The sequence below is a fragment of the Zerene cesonia genome, chromosome 14 (genome assembly GCF_012273895.1).
Source record: "Zerene cesonia ecotype Mississippi chromosome 14, Zerene_cesonia_1.1, whole genome shotgun sequence".
NCBI classification, from domain to species: domain Eukaryota; kingdom Metazoa; phylum Arthropoda; class Insecta; order Lepidoptera; family Pieridae; genus Zerene; species Zerene cesonia.
The window spans coordinates 8,351,108-8,364,774 of record NC_052115.1 but is presented as its reverse complement, the minus strand read 5'-3'; the positions used below and the strand labels follow the sequence as shown (position 1 = coordinate 8,364,774).

The following is a 13,667-nucleotide window of genomic DNA, read 5'->3' as shown; positions in this document are numbered from 1 at the left end:
ACTGACGAAGGAAACTGACATCAAAAATAACATAATAACAATGCCTAACAATGTGGCTAAGGTTCAGTAGAGGTAACAGGTGAACTTTCTCTATTGCTTGAATAAAATTGCTTTTGAGCGATAACGCCCCCCCCCAATAACTGCATTATTTTTCCAGACGTCACCATGATACCAGGCTTCGTAAGAAACCGGCTGATCCAATGGCTGGAAGATCATCGCGAGTTCGTTGTATGCGCGTTTTGTCTGCCTGCATCTTTCCTATTTACACTTATCCTGCGCATAAGCAACGCTGTTCGCAGACTGTCGAGCGATCCTCAGAGACACGTCACCGCCGTCAGGAAGATACAGGCCAGGGTATAGATTCAATTCATTTACTATTATTAAAAAAAATAACCAATGCTGTGTTCCACGATCAATTACATATGATAAACGCAGGTACCTAATGAGAAGATGAACTAAACAATATAATTTAATGTCGATGCTATTATTAATGACCCAATTAAGTTAAACTTCTGCTAATTACCAATAGATCACGCAATAATTATGATAATTGGTGATAATTCTGCTGGAAACAATTCGTATTCCAGAAAGAAACAGAATACACACATAATCGATAACTGCATCATGCATAACATCTTAATATATATACATTACGGGTCACGCTGTTTGTCCGCCATGGACTCCTTAACTACCCAACCGATTTTAATCAAATTTGCTCACCACTCACTGCATGTGCAGCTTGATCAAACTTAAAAGATAGGGAGGAGGCGGGGCATTCTGCTAGCAATACTATAATACCTTTAAATAGGACTATACAGGTCTAATATTTCAGGTCCAAGAATGGAACAAGATTCCGGACAAAAAGGGCCGATTACTCTGCACATCGCGACCCAACTGGCTCTCGCTATCCACCACATTTTTCGAGAAGCATCTACACCATCGAGTGCCGATCCCTCTGTACGACATACTAGAGCTGGATGAAAATGCTATGGCTGTGAGAGTGGAGCCAATGGTCACTATTGGGGATATCACGGAGTATTTGATACCGAGGGGATACTCTCTGGCGGTGACTATTGAATTGGTGGACGCCACTTTGGGAGGTCAGTTAAATGACACAAATACTCATCACACACATCAATAGGAATAAAAGTGAACGTTTATGAGGTTGGAATCGATTTTTTTTACTTTTCCACACTAGAACCAAATAATGACAAATAAATTATAGTCTAAATTAGCAAAAGCTAACTTTTCTCCAGTTCCATGCGATTGTAGCCGCGGGGAACATCTATGATTTTCATGGTTCTTACTTAACAATAGTCTTTTTTTAATACTAATATCCAAACATTTTTTTTAACTCCAGGTCTCGCGTTTGGCACCGGTATGTCGACACATTCTCACAAAGCGGGCCTCTACCACGAAACCATCACCAGTTACGAAGTGGTTTTGGGTGATGGATCACTGGTAGTAGCCACAGCTGATAACGAATATTCTGACCTATACAAAGCGTTGCCCTGGTCGCACGGAAGTTTGGGCTTTCTAGTCGCTTTGACCCTTAAAATAGTAAAAGTGAAGCCCTATATAAAGATAAAATACACTCCTGTCAAAGGCCAGAAGAACTATTGCGACTTGATACGAGAAGTGTCAGGAGCGAATCAGGCGAAACCAATTTACTTCCCCGATTATATTGAAGGCACAATCTTCAGTAAAGATGAGGCTGTCGTGATGACAGGTGACTATTCTGACTACGACTCCAAAATAATCGTCAATCATTGCTCCAGGTGGTATAAACCCTGGTTTTACAAACACGTCGAATCATTTTTAAAGAAAGGCGAAAGCGTCGAACTAATACCGTTAAGAGACTATTTGTTGCGACATAACCGACCCATATTCTGGGTTGTTGAAGACATGCTTTCATTCGGCAATCATCCAATATTCAGGACCTTATTTGGCTGGCTTCTACCACCGAAACCGGCTTTCCTAAAGTTCACCACAACACCAGGAGTAAGAGCGTACACGTTTACGAAGCAAGTCTTCCAAGATATAGTTTTGCCGATACAGGAATTGGAACAGCAAATCGAAATCTCCACAGAACTGTTCGAGAAATTCCCGCTATTGGTTTATCCGTGCAAAGTAATCGATCACGGTCCATCGTCCGGCCAACTCGCTCGACCGCAAGCTAAATACATGGTGCCCGGTACTAACTACGCAATGTACAACGATTTGGGTGTTTACGGCGTCCCGGGCAAGGTCAAAGACAAGAAACCGTATAACCCAGTTAAAGCGATGCGAACAATGGAACAATTTACGAGAGACGTCGGTGGGTTTTCGTTCTTGTATGCGGATATATTCATGACAAGGAATGAGTTTGAGAAAATGTTTGATCTCTCATTGTATGAAGTTGTTAGGAAGAAGTACAGGGCTGAGGGAGCGTTCCCGCACTTGTATGATAAGGTCAAGCCGGAAATTGACGTGTTCGCTATTGGAGAAGAGAATGCTATATCTGAGCAATAGATTCTTCTAGAACGTCGTCTATTAAACATATTGGAAACTTAAGATAGTTTTTCATTGTTATCATATTGAAACTGGCGATTAATTCTTGAGCATCACACTATGAATAATATTTTCTGATTTTATGTTAGAAATCAAATGTACATAGTATAAAAATACTTTTCTTTCATTATTGCAGTTGATATCGAGTATTTGCTAGAAATTATTGTAACTTGGTCTATATTAACTACTAGCGGTCCGCCCCGGCTCCGCCCATGGTATATATATAGCCTGTAGCCTTTCTAATATATGAGCTAGTCTAACGCTGAAATATTTTCAAATCGGACCAGCAGTTCCTGAGATCAGCGCGTCCAAACAAACAAACTCTTCAGCTTTATTATATTAGTATAGATTTTTTTTATGTAAATTAACTTCATTATAACTTACCTTCAAGTTTGATATATGTCTGAAGACGAAGGGATTGTTGACGGCTATCTGCCGGCGGATGCGATCGTTCATCGCGTTCACGTAGGTCTGGTACACCGCCATGCACTTCTTCGCGAGCGACGACGCGTAGTATATCGGTATGTCTTGCAGCTCGGGGTGCAGGGACCAGTACTCGTCTAGAAAAGTGCGGATCACCGCGTAGCAGTTAGTATAAAACGAAGTCGCTTTCTCTGTCTGTCTGTCCCTATGTCCCCATATATTCTTGGGCTTTGATGAGTAATAATAGTATTAAGATATAATATAAGATATAAGATAATAACATTAATTAAACAATTCCGAGTTAAGGCGTGCGAAGCCGCGGGCAAAAGCATTGTACATATTTATATACTTGAATAAATCATTTGAAACGAGTAAACTATCCAAATGTTATAAGTTGTTAAATGTGTTTGATAGTAACTAAAAATTAGTAATGTTAGTATTAATTTCATATACAATACGACTAGCGGTCCGCCCCGACTTCGCCCGTGGTACATATATAGCCTATAGCCTTCCTCAATAAATGGGCTATCTAACACTGAAATAATTTTTCAAATCGGACCAGTAGTTCCCGAGATTAGTGCGTTTAAATAAACCAACAAACTTTTAGTATTACAATGTTAGTAGTAGTAGTAGATAGTATAGATAAAAACGAATTTTCGTTGTTTTTATAGTATCCTCGAAGGACCATAAACTGCATTTTAAAAGTTTGTAAAGCCTTGCTTTTCAAAAGTTTGCGTTCATGGTAAACATTTGTTGAGCAGGAGAGCAACAGTGTGGTTATCCAACCTACGACAATGCTACTGCAGACTTTGCTCAGTGCTTGCTCTTAGGGCGAGATCTCTATCTATTCAACATGCATTATCACCTCATTATCATCACATTAACAACGTAGTGATGCAATATTCTTATTAAACAAACATTCAGCAAGAACCCAGGGCTTTAAATCTGATCAGGAAAGATTTCTTTAGGGATATTAACTCCTGTCCTGTATAAGTACATGCGTTACAGCGACTCTCTCGCTCCTATCTATACTGATGAGTAGAGAGGCAGAGAGAAAGAGAAAGAGAGAGGGAGAGAGAGAAAGAGAGAGAGAGAGAGATATAGAGAGAGAGATGAGAGATGTGGAGTCCCGTCGCGACTCACCCAGAATGAGCAGCAGCTCCTGCGCCCGGCCCAGCGCGAACACGGGTATGAGGCAGCGGCCGCCGCGCATCACGATGTCGCTCACCAGGCTGGTGAAGCGACTCTCGCGCTCTTCCCGCTTCTCGTGGATATGCGTGCCGTATGTGGACTCCTGATATTGTATACCATATGTATATTTTTATAGAAGCAATTTACCAGACACAAGTTGTTAGTCCAGATATAAGTTGTTGTCCGTTTACCAAGAAAACGATAAAAAATATAATCACTTTAGTAACACTTTTATAGTAGAGATATAGATAGTCAACCACATTTTGCTACTGCAATAACTACCACATTGCGGAATTGGGAACTGTTGAAGTTTATAACAAAATGTAACACTTTGCGCCATCTATGCTCAACTATGCTCAAAACTTTTAATAAAGAATCAGTTGCTGCCCGTCCACTGTGCTTATCATTTATAGGTCATGGGCCCAGATTGTTCAAATGGCTAGAATCAAATTTATGTCTTGTATGTGGTAGTCGAACACACTTCGGCAAGAATTAGACCAGCTCGCACCGGGGAAGTACCACACCGCCACAGAAAACCGGGGTGAAATAGCATTCAGTGAATTAGGCTCATATCCTTTTCTTTACCCTTCCCAGTCAAAGGACAGCCTTTATTACTCTCGTCAATCCTTTCTTCATTCCAATTTGAAGTCGGCAATCCGTTTGTAGAGGTTTAAGGTCTGCTATCGACCTTATGTCTCTCCAAATGTTCACGTGCGGTGGAAGCGCTTACCATCAGGCGACGCACCAGCTCCATTACCGACGATAAAAAAACAAAAGGCAGCCTTATTGGTAGCTAACTCAATCAGGAAAATGTAATGGTATTGTACCCTATTCAGTACATCAAGTTCAAATCAGCTGACTTCTTTTACCCACTGGTACATTGTGAAAGATTTAAAAAATTTGATGCAAAAGTAAAACTCACTGTAATGAGCACATCTGGATGGACGCTGGGTATTTCTGCAGCCATTAAATGCCTGTCTTCTTGCCTTGAGAAATCCCCCGTGTATAAAATCTGTAAAACACGAACAAATTGATTATTCCACTTCATTTCTCCTCATATCCTACTTCCTACTAATATTATAAATGTTTGTAAAAAAGTGTATGTTTGTTACTTTTTCACGTGAAAATGAGTAAAATTTTCACACATTCAAAACACACAATATAAACTTTTACAATACAACATTTGAAATATCATTGAAGGTTAACACTGAGAAGCTTTTGATTTTGCTTTTATTTAAAACAGAGATGTTATAACAATGCAAACTTATAATGCAACAACTTAAATACGTAATTAGGTGGAATATCATTAAAGATCAATGCTGAGGTGTTTTTTTCTTAGATATCCTAAGAGTGAACTAATATTTCAAAATAAAAATCAACTCACTTTAACACCAGCAATCTCAATCATAAACATAGCAGCACCAAGCACATGCCCTGCATTGTAGGCCCAGAATCTGACTCCCTTCACATCCTTCTCTTCATGGAAGTTTATTGTCTCTATACGATCCATGGAACCTTCCAGATCCGATTCTGTGTACAGCATTTGTTCCGTTGATATGTTACTGGAGATTTATTTAAATATTTTAATTAATCTTCACGAAAACATTCATCAAAGAGATGGTAATTTGAATTCCTTTAGGATGTCATATCTCCACATTACATATATAATAATAATAAATAATTATAAAAAAACATTCATTGAACATTTGTAACAAAAATACACCTAAACCACATATGAATTGTCAGAACTTAACCAACTTTTAACAGGATTACATGGAAGGTGTCAGCTTTTGAATAAAAAGCAATCATTAAAATGGTTCACTTAAAAGTTATAAGGGAAAAAGTACATTAAGACCAATTGAGCCTACCCCTACTCCCTTTTTGAAGTTGGTTAACAATAAAATTGTATATTGATATAGTTGATTTCGCAATACTTATAAGAAAAAAATATATGTATTTCGTTTGTTTTGTAAGTTTGTATTGATTTAAATAGAACTCACATGGAGTCATACATACCTGACTTTAATATAATCTGAGACAAGCCACCTATATATGGCTTTTGTTGCATGCGTCATGAATACTCTGCCTTTGAATGATGTCTTCGTCAAGAACCATGGCAGTGCTCCGCTGTGATCTAAATGAAAACTAAAAAATATATAATTGATTAGAAATATTTTATTTGCATTATTCTGCTATTGTATACCATCTTCATCAGTACATTCATTTTTCAAATAATATACAATATGTGAAAACATTTAAGTTAAGCAAAATACATAGAAAATATAGTAACAGTAGTAAAAATATTCATCCCTGATTTTATACCCTAGGGATAGGATATATTAGAAATATTTTTATATGTCTACATCACAGCTATCTGTATAACAAACTTCTGTCAAGATCAGTCAAGTAGTTTGGGCTGTGTGTTGACAGATCAGTCAGTCACCTTTGCGTTTTATGTATTTTATTTCATATTATTTTTAAGTATTAAAGTTTAAGCAATGTGAGTGTATGTGAAAATATAAATTATATATTTATTCTAACTGTGAAATGAGCAGCAAATCCACTTCATCAGCTTCAATTAAATCCACAAAGGGTAAAGCATCCATTCCCGATAAGCCAGGGTGAATACCGCAATCCAACTGAAATTATACAAAATATAACCATAAGTTAGTATTTTTTTAGTACAATCAAAATTACTAAAAGCATAGTTTCGCGACAAACTCAGAAGTTTACTTACCATGATTTTCTTTCCTTTGAATTCAAGCATTATACATGATCGACCGACTTCCTGTCCAGCACCACTGAAACAAAACAGTTTTTATTGGTAACTTCTGTGTAATAGTCAAAGAAATATGATTTAACTTCACAATTAACTCCATAGTAAAGAATGGCAATGTTATAAATAATGCATGTAGGCAAGTACGCTAAAATACATATAATTTGAAGTGAGTATTCGAGATTAAATAAAATATATTTACAGTGGTCGAATAGTGAGTTGATCACTTTCTTCCATAGGCACTGGATCCGTGCCTTTACGTGGATTTGTCGTCATGATTAAATTTTATTAATCTCTAATCAAATTATTAACAAGACCATCAATATTCCTTTAGTGGAAATATTATTATGTTTAGTAAACAATGATTACTGTCAGCCGGTATTCAATTCTAGGTTAGAATTTTTAGTGAATGACATTGTCACTTACATTTGCCATAACATAGTAACTACGTTTTAATCTGTAGCCATAACCTCCCCAAATTTACCACATCATTAATAGATTTCGGGCCAAAAACACCTCAATCTGCAGGTAGATTAGATACTTGAAGGTACCACAATTTTTTTGTAAGGTCCCCTTTAGTTTTTGGGGTACAAAATATTTCTTAGCAGATGGATCATAGAAAATTTGGCAAATTTAATCAAAAATCGTATTCTTTATCGTAAGGTCGGTATACTATTTCAATTATTAATTTATTTGTTTCAATCATAATTACAAAATAATTATAGTCATTCACACAATCACCATGCATAATCAGCGTGAAATTTAAATTGCTTATGACATTTACTTTGAAAATTAAGGATTGAGCTTTCAATTGTTTATAAATTACCTATAATTTCAAAAAATAAAATATTTAAATTAAAACAGTGCCATAAAAGTATATTAAAATTTTACACATTCCTAGGATAAAAAGGAACATCAGTGCTATTTGAGTTTTGAGCACCCCACATTCACTTTTTTTCTATTAGGTTACAATGCTGCTTAAATATGTCTTATATGCTGCTATTCTTAAAATATAATAATTTTGTAATTACAACATTTTTATGCACCAGTAAATTACCCACTGCTATTCTGCCGTATAAGTAGGTACCGTAGATTATTCACTAAATCCTGGTAAGTAGGTACTAACTACTAGGATGGTAAGTATCATGGAAATTTAGTATTTAATATGATCACTTTATATTTATGTTACCTAGGTGATCAATTCTCAATTAAAATTCTCTGACTAACATACTAGTTATCTGTGATTCATATTGAATTGTCATTGAATTTTGAATATCTGTCAAGTGTCAAGTCTCAATTTTCGAGTCGTAACTCATGCGTAGGTATTTTTAATATGCTTTTTTATGTTATTTTAAGCCATCCTTAATCAAATAATGCCTAAGCAATGAGCGATGGTCGCCCCGTTAGTGGTCAATTGAAGAAATTTGTGTTTCGTGGTAAATCTATTAGTAACGGAGATACCCGAGGTGACTATCTGGAAATAGTGATACCAGAACTTTTGTCCGCTGGCTATTCGTTCTACACGTGGCCATCGGCTCCATTATTGGCGTGGTACTTGTGGAGTCAAAGAAAGCATTTGCGCGGATTAAGAGTATTAGAACTCGGTTGTGGCACAGGCCTGCCGGGTATTCTCGCGGCTAAGTGCGGAGCTCACGTGACACTCACGGATAGCGTAGCACTACCGCGTTCCCTGCGACATTTATCAGGTTGTTGCGAAGCAAATGGCTTAGTTCCAGGACGAGACGTACAAATACTAGGTCTCGCGTGGGGTCTGTTTTTAGCCGACGTTCATAATTTACGTCCCGTCGATCTGTTGCTAGCTTCAGACTGTTTTTATGAACCGTCGCAGTTTGAAGAAGTATTATCTACCGTAGCTTATTTGATAGACGGAACTGACGCTAGATTTTTGTGTGCTTACCAGGAGCGGAGCACCGACTGGTCCATTGAGGCGCTTTTGAAGAAGTGGAACTTAAAGGGCGCGTTGATCGACTTGGACGCTTTAAGTGAAAGTTCTGGCATCGATTACAGGGCCCTAGTCGGCGATCGGTCGTTGCACTTGTTGGAAATAGTTGCTCTGTAGGTGATGGCCAGCGCAGGTAGATCGGTACGCCTTTTCGTCGGCAACCTGCCGTGGACCGTAGGACATAGGCAACTAAGAGAATATTTCGCTCAGTTTGGCCCACTTCAAAGTGCTAGAGTAGTTTTCGATCGCTCAACAGGTCTGAGCAAAGGTTATGGTTTCATTGAATTTGTGAGCTCAGCTGATGCTGCTGATGCAACCAATAAACAAATACACACCTTAGAAGGTTTGAATTTGTCTGTACAAGCTCAAAATAATTAATTCTTTTTAGAAATGGCTGAGGCACTGCCAGAATATCCTGATTCAGATTTTTCTGATGATGAACAGTCTCCTTTAGATATATCATTTAACAAAGCTTCTGACCATGTTAGGAAAATAACCACAAAACTTGACAATAATCAACTTCTTGAATTGTATGGATTATACAAACAAAGTACTGAGGGTACATGCAATACAGCAAGACCTAGTTGGTTTGATGGGAAAGGCCGTAAAAAATGGGATGCTTGGAAGGCTCTAGGTGACCTGCCCAGTATAGAAGCTAAACAAAAATATATTGAATTAGTGCAAACATATGATCCAGATTGTGAACTGCTTACTCAGGGCGGACCTAAGCAACAGTGGGCAGCTGTTTCGTCATTACAACGGTCCCCTGAACCAGAATTAGTACATCATGAGTTGACACTCCTTGATGCTGCTAGGGAGGATTTAGGCACCCTAGTAACAGAAATTATAACTAATAACCCTGACAGTATAAACGAAAGAGATGAAGATGGCCTTACAGCATTGCACTGGGCAGCAGACAGAGGTGCAACCACCGCTTTAGAAGCAGCTATAAAGGGAGGTTGTGATGTGAATGCTGTTGACAATTCTGGACAAACTGCATTGCACTATGCTGCATCATGTGGCCATGTTAATGCTACCAAAATGCTGATGGATGCAGGGGCAAAGTTACTGAAAGATGATGAAGACTGTTCACCACTAGATCTAGCCACCGATGATGACATCAAGGTTATTCTGTGTGCTTAAGCATTTGATTTTAGTTTATTTGTAGTTATGGATAATAAATGATAATTTTACGATTAGTTTTTTATTTTATTTATACTAACAGTAATAAAATACACAATTTATTCTAAATACAGTATGGTCCTGTTTCACAAAATCGGAAGTGGTAGATTGTTTAATGTAGTTTTTTGATTTCCATAACAAATTATCTCTTTTAAAAACCAAAATATCCTCATTAATTTACATTTTAGCTTATACATAAATAAAAAGCCTATGATATCTTTCTGAAATTGTGATACAGACCTTATTTTAGTCAAACATATCTATATTTTCACTCTTTAGAAGATTATTAACACTAACAGACCATACTGGCTTTTAAATGTATGTATTATCATATGCAGTGTTTCAGTGGCGGCTTTACCAGCAAGCTGAGTAGGCTCGAGCCTAGGGCAGCAAATTTGGGGAACGATTATTTTTTTTTCACATAGAAATCAAAATATTTTTCTATGACGGTTTTATGATGTCTGCAACAAATTTTTCCGATGACTTTCCTCTCTCTCTTGTTATTGTACAATTCGAGAGTAGCAAAATTCCATACTCTAGAGTCAAACAGCTAGGTCGCCGCCGCTCAACCAGTACTCGGCCCAAAGAGTAGTATAATAATATAATCGCCCTCTGGCGTCTTAGCCCTTTGCCCACACTTTTTATGAGTGTTTAGTCTTACTACTGGTTGGAGTCTACGAACTGGATGGTTTGTATGTAATTTTTCGAATTTTATTCGAATATAATGAATAATTTAGTGAATAATTTTACCAATTTCAATCTTATGAATCGACTATTATGTGGTTTAAATGCACTAGTTGCTTCAGAAAATTCGATTGGAATATAAATAACATCTTGAACAGTAATAGCGAGTCGATTATTTTTAACTGTTTGTAAGCGCAATAAAGATTATCGTTTCACCTTTACCAAATGTTCATTATTGTGTAAATAGCATACATAGCCCCGCCCATACATAATTGAGTTTCGATAAGCTCTAAAATTATTTTACGTGCAATTTCAACGAAACTGTTGCATTGTAAAAATAATGTATGACATGACAACAGTTGAGGAAAAGGGGCAAAAACTATTCAGCCTGTACCCTGAAAATTTGTAAATCCGCCACTGCAGTGTTTAATCTGTGGATTCTGCCTTTTAGCCCAATATTTATATTTAAACGATGCGTTTTGGAAGCCTGTCCAAAAATGATTAACATTCTATGAGTAGAATCAGGCGATGCTGTGTGAAAGGTAGGGTTCAATGAAACATTGCAAGTTGTGTGCCAATGCTTGAGTAAAAAATAAATTAAAAAACAACTTTATTTGCATGTTTTCCTTCATTTCACAAAGCCCCACTTGACCATACACAAAATATAAATATGCAAAAAGAGAAAAACGAAACCTAGAATTAGGTAGTTTCGTCCATATAAGGATAATTCGTTCTACCTTATGTTAATTTCTATGAAATTAGAGGAACCGTCGGGTATTTTTTTTTTTATGTCATAGCGGACAACTGAGCTGATGGTTCGCCTGATGGTAAGCGATCACCACCGCCCATGAACATTCGCAAAGGTAGGGCCTCTGGGAATTCGCTGCCCGCTTTTTTGGGGTAAGGGAAAAGGAATGGATTAACGACTGGAAAGAAGGAATGGACTGGGACGGGTGAGGAAAAGGAAACGGGCCTCCGGCTCCCCCACTCACCGTACGAAACACAGTGGCATGCCACTATTTCACGCCGGTTTTCTGTGGGGGTGTGGTACTTCCCCGGTGCGAGCTGGCCCAATTCGTGCCGAAGCCTGCTCGACTCCCACAATAAGAATATAAATATAATTATATATTAAATCTAACTATATTTTACGAGTTTGCAATATACAAAAATTCAGAAGGTTTCAGTTGCGCAACTCGCGCACTGGACAACAACGCAAAGGACCTCTTAACGTATAATATTTATTGAGTTTGAACACACTTATCTCAGAGACGGCTGGACCGATTTCCAAAATTCTTTCAACCATGCATCTGTTCGTAATCCCTCAGTGCTATAGGCTATGTTAGTATAAACTATAAAACACGTCAACCGGTGGGGACCGCTAGTCTGCTTAGAAAATCTTCATAAGCAAAAAATAAAGGATTGCAAGTAAACAATTTTGGAAAATATTGTGGTGAAGTTATAAAAAGTCGCAGGCAATACTAGTGTGTTTTATGTAGCCTATATGCAAGTCTAAGCTTTTTATATATTACTAGCTTTTGCTCACGGCCTCGCACGCGGTAAATTCAGCAGTCAAAAAACGCCATCAAAAATCCGTTTCGTAGTTTTAAAAATTTATGCATCTTCATCTATCTGTATCCCTAGATAGCGACAGAGAGAGAAAGCGACTTTGTTTTATATCTCGTAGTGCTATCGTTGTTTTATTACAAAGAGATTTATAAATATACAAGCATTTCGAGTTTTATAACTTAATTTTACTATTTTTCCAACTCAACCATCACTCAAAGTTATGTAATGTAAGCATTCGTTAGTAAACGTGTTTTAATCTGCTCAGACTTATTATTATTATTGTACTTTATTCTTCGCATTGCGTAACTAACTGATACTTATATCATTTCGAATATATTCAAAATACATTTAATTTAATACCAGCCATTAGACACACATAACATTAAACCAGAGAAATAAAAAAAACACTATAAGACGACTATTCTCGTCCAAAATAAAAGACCATAATATTATATGTAAAAATGTTTTGACAGTTGCGTCACATCAAAGATTATATTTGACAGATGCGTCGTAAAACAACTATTTCTTTTGTTTGGGCGAATTATTTCCTAAGCCTAGTTAGCTATTTATGCCTTACACGCCGGAACATGATACGAACCGCTGCTGTTTATTTATTAAATATTCACAATACAAAGTTTGTCGAAATAAATTAATTTCACTACATAACTATCAATGAATTTTATTCGTCTGTTTTATTTATATATTGATATTAAGAATAAGGGCTCATAGCCTTCTGACTTAACGATAGTTGACACTGTTTAATATATTACTAGCCAGTTTAATAATTTGCTTACTTTTGACGTTTGGTTTCATACAGAATTCGTCGTTTTAACTGTCAAAAAAGCATATTCAGAGGTTGTCATACCGGCTAGTCATAGTATTTAGTGCGTCGCACACTCATGTTTGACCACATATGAACAAAAATACTCACAATGGCTAAAGAAAACTTCTTTAGATCATTCAAATCGTTCAAATTTAAGCAATAGCGTTATATAAATAAGGTTCAATGTCACTTGTACGGCTGAGGTAGGAACTTGGGCCGCGGACTCTATATAGGTGGGAGCCTCTTTATTCATATAATGTCAATGGCGTCACATTGAAATATCTGACAGTTGTCAGTCCAAAGATTAATCCTCAGATATGACATCACTTCCCCAGCTTCCTCAGTCTCAGGGTGTTCGTGAAGAACCGCGTTCGTTAATCCTTCTCCTTGTGCTCTCCCGAGTCCAGTTGCTTGAGCAGCCGGAACAGCGCTGCGGCCTCGCGGATCCGGCTAAATTCCACGCAGAACGCTTCCACTTCTATGAATAATTCCTATAATGTGAAATATGT

General features: G+C 37.3%; 4 protein-coding genes across 4 annotated transcripts in view; 3 read left to right on the top strand and 1 right to left on the bottom strand.

The window, feature by feature from the left end:
* LOC119831877 (delta(24)-sterol reductase-like) overlaps positions 1-2,545 on the top strand; it is a 3,861-nt gene extending 1,316 nt beyond the window's left edge. The window contains exons 2-4 of the mRNA XM_038355445.1: positions 158-354; positions 833-1,100; positions 1,361-2,545. Coding sequence (XP_038211373.1) covers positions 166-354; positions 833-1,100; positions 1,361-2,511 — 1,608 coding nt within the window. The 5' untranslated portion in view covers positions 158-165 and the 3' untranslated portion in view covers positions 2,512-2,545. The remainder of the gene's footprint in view (positions 1-157; positions 355-832; positions 1,101-1,360) is intronic.
* Positions 1-7,341, bottom strand: part of LOC119831876 (cleavage and polyadenylation specificity factor 73) — a 14,766-nt gene extending 7,425 nt beyond the window's left edge. Inside the window, exons 1-8 of the mRNA XM_038355444.1 lie at positions 7,143-7,341; positions 6,902-6,965; positions 6,706-6,803; positions 6,181-6,309; positions 5,549-5,726; positions 5,087-5,176; positions 4,117-4,267; positions 2,935-3,110 (exon numbers count right to left, since the gene is read on the bottom strand). Of these exons, the coding sequence (XP_038211372.1) occupies positions 2,935-3,110; positions 4,117-4,267; positions 5,087-5,176; positions 5,549-5,726; positions 6,181-6,309; positions 6,706-6,803; positions 6,902-6,965; positions 7,143-7,216 (960 nt within the window). The 5' untranslated portion in view covers positions 7,217-7,341. The remainder of the gene's footprint in view (positions 1-2,934; positions 3,111-4,116; positions 4,268-5,086; positions 5,177-5,548; positions 5,727-6,180; positions 6,310-6,705; positions 6,804-6,901; positions 6,966-7,142) is intronic.
* A 959-nt stretch (positions 7,342-8,300) lies between these two features.
* LOC119831656 (acyl-CoA-binding domain-containing protein 1-like) lies at positions 8,301-10,102 on the top strand. The gene is made up of 3 exons (XM_038355099.1): positions 8,301-8,969; position 9,137; positions 9,292-10,102. The coding sequence occupies exons 1-3, from the start codon at positions 8,325-8,327 to the stop codon at positions 10,044-10,046; spliced, it is 1,401 nt and encodes a 466-aa protein (XP_038211027.1). The 5' UTR covers positions 8,301-8,324; the 3' UTR covers positions 10,047-10,102.
* LOC119831655 (SRA stem-loop-interacting RNA-binding protein, mitochondrial-like) lies at positions 8,961-9,396 on the top strand. The gene has a single exon (XM_038355098.1). The coding sequence runs from the start codon at positions 9,024-9,026 to the stop codon at positions 9,279-9,281; it is 258 nt and encodes an 85-aa protein (XP_038211026.1). The 5' UTR covers positions 8,961-9,023; the 3' UTR covers positions 9,282-9,396.
* Positions 10,103-13,667: the final 3,565 nt, after the last annotated feature.